Source organism: Argopecten irradians, chromosome 3 (genome assembly GCF_041381155.1).
Source record: "Argopecten irradians isolate NY chromosome 3, Ai_NY, whole genome shotgun sequence".
Classification (NCBI taxonomy): Eukaryota; Metazoa; Mollusca; class Bivalvia; order Pectinida; family Pectinidae; genus Argopecten; species Argopecten irradians.
The window spans coordinates 36,865,380-36,875,933 of NC_091136.1; the positions used below are offsets into that span (position 1 = coordinate 36,865,380).

The following is a 10,554-nucleotide window of genomic DNA, read 5'->3' on the forward strand; positions in this document are numbered from 1 at the left end:
ATATGTCATATAAACCAGTTATATACGTATACCAGATACCAAAAGTAAGTGAGATAAGTAAAATACAACTACGGATGAAACTTCTTCACTTAATATCTAAGATAAGATAGTCTGTTAGATATATGTGAGAATCTATAGTTGATATACTTATAAGTGCATAAATACACTTATTTATCCGATGATAATTGTTTATATGTATTCAAAAACAGATATCATAACTGTAGTTTTTCATATATAAGTGTATAATTGATGGCGGTAATGCTCTTCCGTATAAAACGGTGCACATAAAAAACGAATTATCAACAGACTCTTTAGAAACAGAAAAAAATGCTTTTTGTAGTAACGACAAAACGTCAACCTTGATGTCTACTCAAGCGGAACGGCGAGTATTGTGGCTTAAGATATGGGTGTATTATATGTATGTATAAGTAGGCTTATATCGATTCAATATTTTGAGCATGTGTACAATATATGATCATGTTTAATGTATTTAACAAATCACCAGCACACCCACGTGTTGTAGTGCTATATAGTGTGACGTACGACACACCCGGTTTCGTATTGTATGGAGTTACTGTATAGTGACCATGATGGAAATACACTATTAGGAAAATAAGGTAAAGTATTAATTCTGCAAGTCGTGCATTTTGTCCGGTATTTTAACGCAGTGACCGTATTGAATGTTACGGTAAATATTGATAAAGGTATTGTAGGAGTGTCATGAATATGGATATTCATCAGTCTACTATCATATCCTTTGCACATGTTCACATATATACATATACATGTATACAACAACAAAGCCATAGTAAGAAGTCAGAAAAGGGTGTGATGGTTTATGTACGTGTTTCGGAGGGGGTTTCTATAACCTCTTCCAAGAGGCGAAACCCTCATGACAACAGAACATTGACCTCTATAGTCAGTGAGACAAAGTCTAGTAATAGGCGGAGTCATGCATACCATTACACTTTTAGTAACTAACTAACTTACTCTCATACTAACTAGGAGTATACTTCCTATAACATCCATACACATAGATCTATGATGGGACAGGAAAAAACGGATCCGTTTGAAAGAGAACCATCGTGGGCAAAGAGGCAATTGCAAGGCCCAAGGTCCCACCTAAGTCTGTGAGTCATAGTCAATAGATGCAAGACATCTGTTGGAATACGATACGCTCATTATTCGGCCTTCGTATTTACGTGTAATTAATTATATTCGATAATGTGATTTCTGCGTCGATGAGCGTCGCATTATATGAAAATGCATTTATATTATATATATGTATGCATATGGATGTATCAAATCGCAGGACTTTAAAAAAAAAAACAGCAGTCGTATGCGCATCGACAGTTTATAGCAACAGGTAAAAAACAAACCTTCACCCGAGTATGGGTGTATTTAACTGACGTACCAGATTTTGAACCATAAACACTAGCCTATTGACATTACATACACCGTATACAATATTGAAAGAAAGCGACCATGCAAGTCGAACCGTACGACATAAAGCGTGGGGCTACGTTTAGTGTTAGGCTTTAAAAACTCCACAGTGAACACCTTCCTAAAAAGTCAAAAGTTATATGAAGCAGATATCAAGCGTTAAGAATTGGTTTAGATAATTGACGTTAGAAAGCACGACAGTCATTTGGAATTTATTTTGTGCTGTGACTATTGGGGAAGTTTAGCAGAAACTACACCAGTCGCCTATGTAGTGTGAGTATATGTATATGTAAGGTTTCTGCAAAAATCGGTTTATTATTTTTATCATCAGAACTTGCTAAAATAGAAAAAAAATAAAGAAAAAATACTATATGAGAAGAGAAGTAAACCACTATAATATTGTCTTCCTTTATTAATTTCAATGAAGGTATTGGGCTATTTATTGATCAATATCCCATTATTCTGTGTCTGTTTCTATACTTCTATAAAAGATTTTATATCAAGGACATTTGTTTCGGTGGAAACGGTCGTCAAATGCAGGTACTGTGATCACAACGTAATGTAAACTGTTTAGTTATGAAGAACACATTTACTGTGCCAAACATACGTATTGTATATTTCATAATTTTGCAATCTTATGCATATGTACATAAATGTAACGTGTATATATATAGAATCTCAGAAACAGGTGACGAAGAAAGACGATACCTTAGTATATATACATAAACGAATATTGGCCATTTGAACTGCTAATAACGAAAATAGCAAGCCTCACAAATATGTTGGAAAATACGTATTGTAAATTGCAAGAAATGTGTTAACATAATGCATTGTAATACGTACATATAGTTCAAAATTGGAGACAACAAAACAAAGTGATTTTGGTCCTAAATTTCCTTAGCAACCCTGCCAACTTATCTATAACTCCTTATGACACAGATACACAACACACTTATGGATTTGACGATGGCTAGGTAAACAAATATAGACCATAACAAACCTAATAATCTTGTGTTTAAATATACTGTCCATATGGACATGTTTGCCTTTACCTGTACATATATACGAAATAAGAGACGCGGTAGTCTAGTTTTGGGACATTTCGCCTTTGAAAATTGTAGTTATCTGCTCTTGCGAAAACAATCAATACCTGCCCACAAGGACAGATAACTGTGTAATATGCAAATGACGTTGCATTGATACAATTTCAGTTGGCTCAGTTGTAAATAATTGGACATGAAAGTGCATTTAATGTTTATATCCTTAGTTTCACAGAGATCTGAGAATCAGTTACAGTTTATATCAATTTCAACCACCAGAGTGCCTATTGATCAGTTTAGACGATTTAGGGGTCTTGATCAAAATCCGGTAAAAATCGTATTCTACATGTACCCTATTAATATTAAATCATCTAAAATGGTCTATGGGCACTCTGGTGGGTCGAAATTGATATAAACTGTAACTAATTATCAGACCCATGTGATTAGTTTTGTGCAAATATTACGCCATTTTTTCGATGAAAATTATGATGTAATTGGCTTTATTATTACTAATGACTGTATACAGATCTCAGTATTCCATCTTTACATTTTACAGTTATCTGATTTTGAGGATAGTCATTGGATTGTTAGTGAGTGTGATGACCAATAAATGCCTTAAGTGTATTACAGTACTTGGAGGTCTGCTGTCTGCCCACCTGATGTCACACAAGGCAGGTTATGATCCGAAACATATGGTGTCACAATTAAAATCAACAAGAAGAAGAGATAACTCGTATCATACGCTCCTCAAGATTAGACAAAGATGCTCCACCACTGACAAATTGATTTTTTTTCACTATTAAAAACAGGAGCAGACGATTTAGTATTTTTCTTCAGTTACACAAGTTACTTACTTTACACCTATATCATCATTGAAAAGTTTGAGCATCTAATTTTACTTGAAGTTAAAAATATGAAAAATAATTAATTGCACCCCGAAAAATTCCGTACCACTATATCCTTTATGGAATGAACTACTGAATGCGCATGCACCAAAGGCAAAATAAATTATTTTATATTATTTTTTGTGTTAATTATACTATTATATACACGATTGAACACCAATTATTGTTCAAATGATGAATATCATTTATGCTCTGTCGGCGGTGGAGCATATTTAAAAAAGATTCATCGATAATAATTTGTGAAACGCTGAAACCGTACCTATAGGACATAACTGGTCATGATTACTGAAGCAGTATTATACAAGTACACAAAAATCCGAATCAAAAATGATTTACGAAATGATATTTTGAATTTTGTCACTAAGGTATTGTTGTCAGGTCAGACGCCATGATAACAATGTCATTGTATCGATTGGTTAGACTAATGGGACAAAAAAACTTGGCATACATTTGTAATGTTGATCACGGAGAGATGTTCGAAGTCTTAGAAACCACGGGTGGTTGGTGTGACAGGTTAAAACAACTACAGTGTATTCAGAATCTGTTTATATTGATCTAAATCGCCTCGGTGCCCATCAAGGAGGATTGATATAGAAAATTCTTTATTGCTCATCGAACTGAACACATAAATGGTAGAGAAAAGAAATAAATAAACCATTTGATAAGACTTCGCAAAAATCAATGCGAATAATGGTAACGTCGTATTGGAGAATTGATCCACGGTATTCATTATTCCTCAAGGATATATACCAGCTCATTTTTTATCGATGAACGGCCGCCCATTGGCAGGCTTCAATACCTAACAAATAGGCTAGGTAAAACATATTAAAAATAAGACTTATAAGATCACACCGATTTTTTAAAATGCTTCTCTTAATTGATGTGTCAACTGTCAACTAAATTCTAAAATTCATTATTAATATATTGGTGACGAGTTTCTTTCTCTCGAAGTTTTAAACTAACAATACTTTACAGTTTGCTGGCTTGATCGATATGTACATGTATACATTCATTAACATAAACTAGTTAGCCTTGTCTACTGGAAACTATATTCATTATTTATTTCAAATACCATACAAGCACGTAACAATATGCTAAATCTATATGAAGCACGTATACACATTCACGTTTATGGGAACATTACCCAAACACCAAATTCACATATACTAAGTATACAAAAATATAGCAATACACATTATATGAACAACATGCAAAATGAAGTCATGTAAAGATTTTGCTTATCATTCATGGCTTTTATGGCACAAAAATTAAAGGATGTACTGTACGCATATTTTTCAGATTATCTAAAGCAAATTTGTCTTTTTACTCGAGGGTTGAACTGTTTTGACTTGACAGGGCACTATTTAAGCTGTGGTGACGGAAGCTTATGTCGACGTAGAGATTTCTCTGGTAAATCGCTGATTGATATACAAGAACAATGAAGAAGCTGACACTTCTGATTCTGGGGTTAGCGCTATTGGTGTATGTTCTGATCGGGGGCGCCGTGATGATGGCGCTCGAATCGACTAACGAATCCGACACCAAGACGGTTACCAGGGCTACCTTCACCGACTTCGTAGGTAAGAGTCAACAGAAACAAAGGCGTATATATAATGTCATTGTATTAATACACGTCCTTTTTATTTGTCTGAGAACTAAAACTCCTGCATTTTTCGACCATTTTTGTTCCAAAAACTTTAGTTACTTTTACATGACAACTTGACTTTATTCTATGGTGAATTTCAGACTCAAGAATACGATTAGATATATAATTAGGATATGTCGCAATATATGCAGTCTGTAAGTAATTGCCAGGTCCGTTGTAGAACGAAAGTGAAGTGGCGCTGACATTTTAGAAATTATCTTTTTGATGTTGACGAACTTGATTCCAATGCTCTTTATTCCAGCTGCCAAGACGTGCGTGTCGTCAGCGGAACTGGAGACGTTTGTCCGCGCTGTCATTACAGCATATGACCAGGGGATCATCGCCACCAACCAAACGGACAGCGCCTCCCTCTGGGACTACGGGAACTCCGTCTTCTTCGCCATGACAGCCGTCACCACAATCGGTATGTTGGTGACGTGACTAATGGGGAACTTTAATTCCAGGATAACTTACAAAGTCTTTGATATTTCTGAACACTATTGTTTAAAAAAGAGGCATTAATCTTATCCACAATGATTGCGTAAGTAATCAAAGATATATACCACGCATTTCATTCCTATGTACAACTCTTTCCTAACATTGATATTGTTTTTCAATGTAGAATCAGATACTAATATAATTATCATTTGTTGATTACAATAGTTGCAAGACGTCTGTGAGTGACTTTCAATAAATTTCGGCGGAGAAAATGTTGTCATTTATTCCGAAACAAAGCCGAAACTTTCTCGTGTGTCTGCAGCATTTTGTGTTATTGACACATGTTGTGTCAACGGAATATTGCTCTCCACATTGACATTTAAATATATAACGAACATCCTGTACCCATTGATTTATAACAATAGAAGGCTTCGGATCAATGAACATAACGATATTGGCATGTTTTAAAATAAAGCAATGTAAATTGACAGTTTGGGTATCATTTCAGGTACACGTACTGTACAATATAATGGCGACCGGAAGAGCACTTTGCGGCTCAAGTGCTCGGATGGTCCCGGGTTCGGATACCGGTCTGGTCGTGCATTTTTCCTATAAGGAGCATAATACTAGGATAAGTTAGGAAATAGGTTGGTGACATAGTTTGATGGTTATAGCATATAACCTACTGGTGGAAGTGCTTTAAAATGTATTTAAGCGCAATTTGCCTGTTTCTAAGGTCAATACCACAGGTATCTGATAATTAGTTACAGATTATATAATCATGGACCCACAAGAGTGCCCCAAGACATTTTTAGACGTTTTAGAGGTCTAGATAAAAAAACCCAGTAAAAATCATACTCTAACATATGAATCTGATTAAAATACAGATCCTTATTATCACTACGTTGGATAAGAGGATCTGAGAACACCCAATTTGGGGTCACGTCAAGATGACCTTTTGAAATGGCCAATCAAATTGGCACTGCCAGAAACTTGACTGGGGACGAAATAGTTTGAAAAAGCTGTCCAAATCATTTTCATGTATGTAGCCATCTCGCCCGAAGTGCACAACAAAGCTAATTGTATATCTATACTGGGCCGAACAGATATTTCCAGTTGATGTTGTAAGGTGTAGAAACTGCATTTGCTCTGAAATACACGTGGTATAAAGGTCATCTGGACGTGATCCCTTATGGGATATTGTCAGATCCTCTTTTGAACGGAGTGGTTATTAGGATCTGTGTTTTAATCAGATTGCTAACATATATTCTCTAGACGTTTTAGAGGTCTAGATAAAAAACCGGATATACTATGTAGATTATGATTTTTATCGTATTTATCCGTTTTTTATATAGACCTCTAAAACGTCTTAAAATGGTCTTAGGGCACTCTGGTGGGGCCATGATTATAATCATACTCTGTAACCAATTATCAGAATCCTGTGGTCAATGCTATATATAACTTAATATGATTCTTCTCGCCAATAATAACTACTAATAACTTAATTAAGTATTCCCGAGAACTGTTTTATAATTCTGTTGTATATTTTTTCCAAGGTTATGGTAACCAGAGTCCAGCCACGAGCGGCGGCCGTGCGTTCATTGTTGTATTTGCCTTGATCGGGATTCCTTTTTGTGCTGTGTTTCTATCAGGAATCGGTGATAAAATTGCCGGACTCACGAAGTCATTTCAGGACAGGAAATTTTCAAAGAATCACGATGTTGCTGAGCATCGTCTTAAAGCTCTTATCGTTCCCCTTACTGGGTTTATTCTGCTAGTATTTATACCTGCCGGCATTTTCACCGCCACTGAGGACTGGTCGTATGCCGAGTCCTTGTATTACTGTGTTATCACCTTGACAACCATAGGATTTGGAGATTACGTTATAGGTGAGTATTGATCCAGAGTTATCTGAACAAATGAGCGGGATGATCATAATGTCATTATTTGAGGTGAAAAACACGTTGTTTCATCATGTAATGTTATTTTAAAGGGACAATTCACTCACGCTAATTCTTTTACATAACCAAGAAGCAAAATATGGCATAAATGTATTGTTCTACATTTCTTATGAAACATATAACATAAGATATTGACAAATTCCACGTCATTGTTTAGTATTTTAATTGATACCGTTGTAATTACAAATCGTTGATCAATACGATTAAGCAGGTACAATATGTACGCTGTACCAATATCCGAGCCAAAGTCACGCACGTTAAACAAATGAACTACATAACCACTGTGGAGGTGATATAATGATTTTTTAGGCAAGACAATTCACCCAATAAGGTAAACACACTTCTGTCAGAGCGATTTGAGCTGTTCTAGACAAAAGTAGCATTACTCTACGAGCAAGGGACTGGGTTCGGCATACAAGATATTCGACCACAATGTGTAATGGCGGACAGCGAGTGAGTTTGAATATTTCACACGCATTTCACCACCATGGGATTTTCTGACATATCACAGTAAAACCGACTGATCTAATTTGCATTAGAACTGGGGGTTTCCCGATATATATACAAATTTTAATGTTCTCGTAGAATGAATTGTCCCTTTAAAATCGAATACATGTTATGTTACAGCTCACAAAAATTAACATACATACATGTTAAATTATAAAATTGACGCTCATCCTCGATACTCCAGGGGTTCCGATCACTTACGATCTCTACACCCCTGGACTATTTCATTGTAAAATTGAAGGCAGCTCAGTGAAAAACATTTGACCACAGGCCAGCAAAAATTTCTTTTGAAGACTACAGAGTGAGCGATGTCTAACATCGAAGTCACACGGTCGACCACAGTGTACCGTAATACGGTTCTTTTGATGTACATCAAATGACTAAATTACCTGTTCCGTTCTGTTGCCTCCAGTTTTACTATGAGATAGTCCAGAGGTGTAGAGATCGAAGCTGAGCGAAACCCCTGGAGTATCGAGAATAACTGACGCTCTGTAAGACATTTTGTTGGATTCGAATCCCAGTTCAGTTAGCATATATAACTCCATGAACCTACATACATAGGTTTGTACTTATCATATGTAGAATGTTGGTGCTTAATCTTCTCCAACCACAGTCCCAAATAAAAAAAAAAAAATGGTATCATATTATGATTTTTTCTATCGGTTCTGAAATCTATTTCAACACAAAATTAAATTAAAGAACTTGTATTATAATCTGTAAAATCTACATTAAATGTTTCTCAACTATTGCCACGTCATTTTAACGTAACGTTCAGTGTATTGTACATGAAGGGGAAAATGCGACTGGAAGAGAAGTAGTTTTTATACACCTGTTATAATCATTTTAAACATTTATTCGTTTAAATTACTTTTGTTGTAGAACTTAGTTTCTCACTTTTTCCTTGTCAATAGGTACCGAGGAAGTCGATTTCCGTATTGGTTATCGTCTGCTTACTCTGATTTGGATAGTGTTAGGACTGGCTTATATCGCGTCGCTCATATCACAAGCACAAGCCGAGTACACTAAGATAGCGGAGAAGGCGGATTCGAAAATAGAGAAGAAAACTGGAAGCAAAGTAAAGGTATGGGCAGAAAATGACAATAATTATTAAAATCAATGTCATTTAAAACACATTACCAGGTATCTGATTTCCTAAGTCTTCTCATTGATGAGAATACTGCCTTTAAAAAGGTTCGCAGAAAAGTTGTGACTTTATTTTCAGGACCTACATGTAGGAATTAATTGCCAGTCTACATTTTTAACATGTATCAAAGTGTCTTTGGTCCAAATAAAAATGGCTAACAAATGTTATATTTCAATTTGGTTTACTTATGACCTCTAGAATATTAATATGATATTTTTACCTGCTACCCCTTTCCTCTTAGACACCACTAGAACGAATATACGTACCCGGCCTTCTATACCTTTCGGAAACGACACCATATTCCGTCTAAAAGTCTTCTGAGCTACAATATTGCAGCTAAGACACCACTAGTTAGCTGAATACAACGCGCATATTGTTCTTGTAACTGTTTGTTGTCGGTTGTGCAACTAAATACATTTGTAGCTTACTGCCCCTAAATATGTAAACTATTAAGTTTTATGTTTTCTAATATCTCAGTTTTGTTTATCCTCCAGGTCGACGAGGAAGAGAAAAAACCAGGAAATATAGAACTCTGACCAAAAGCGAGCTATTGTTTGCAATATGTGCCTAATGTCCAGAACTTATAAAGTCCGTGCAGTATCTTTCCTCAAATGGTTTACAAAAGGATGAATCGTGTTACTGGAATAACAAGATCTTCAAATAGTGATAGGATTTTCACAGATGGTGACAAATTATTTTGTTCCATAGGATGTCTATGTATTGGGCGCTGCCAATGAAGGTTCAGGTCTTTTAAAAAGATATTCTCGATTTTTGGAAGATTAGACAAAAGCATTTTTGTATTGAACACTGCATTTTTTTTTATATCATAGTGCTTATGCCAAAGTTTCACTACATTTTCAGCATTACCAGTGTATCTCAACCTCAAGATGGTTTAACAATAACACTAATAATGCTACTCCAGGAATGTTAGAGGTATAGCTCCAGGACAAACTTTTGAATCATTAGGAGTTTCTCAATATCGATAATCTACCAGGTAACAATCATGCATGATGGAAAGTTGTATATAAACCTTCTTGTAGGAAAAAGTAGACTTCATGAGCACAAGTGCTTCAGGTGATTATTTTATATATTATACGACTCATTATGTCAATTATTTTATGCGTGTTATTTTTCAGTTATTTGATGTATTTGAATATTGCCATTTTAGTAAAGAGTTTTTAATCTGAGCAAATACTTGATCAATAATCATATTCAAATCGAAGTTGGGTATAAAATGTCAAAATATACCTGCACAACATCTCCAAATAAGTCATAGCAACTAGTGAACCAGGTGTCCAAAAGAGTAAGCGTTTAATGTGCCTTCTGAGGTGAATGTTTCAGTTCCCCAAAAAGATCATTATGTTCCAATGAACGCATATGGCATTAATAGTTGTTTAAGATAAGTTCAAAGTATCAAAACTCCAAAAATTGACTAAATTATTTTTTTCCATTATTTAATTGATGATTTTCA

The 10,554-nt window shown here is 35.2% G+C and overlaps 1 protein-coding gene across 2 annotated transcripts; it reads left to right on the forward strand.

Annotated features, from left to right (window-relative positions):
• Positions 1-383: 383 nt before the first annotated feature.
• LOC138318442 (potassium channel subfamily K member 2-like) lies at positions 384-10,200 on the forward strand. 2 transcript variants are annotated; one of them, XM_069260787.1, is made up of 6 exons: positions 384-617; positions 4,745-4,968; positions 5,296-5,457; positions 7,028-7,360; positions 8,851-9,020; positions 9,578-10,200. In XM_069260787.1, exons 2-6 carry the CDS (start codon positions 4,827-4,829, stop codon positions 9,617-9,619), a joined length of 849 nt encoding a protein of 282 aa, XP_069116888.1. In that variant the 5' UTR covers positions 384-617; positions 4,745-4,826; the 3' UTR covers positions 9,620-10,200. The 2 variants fall into 2 exon arrangements, with proteins under 2 accessions (XP_069116888.1, XP_069116889.1); XM_069260788.1 differs by lacking the exon at positions 384-617 and adding an exon at positions 1,179-1,716.
• Positions 10,201-10,554: the final 354 nt, after the last annotated feature.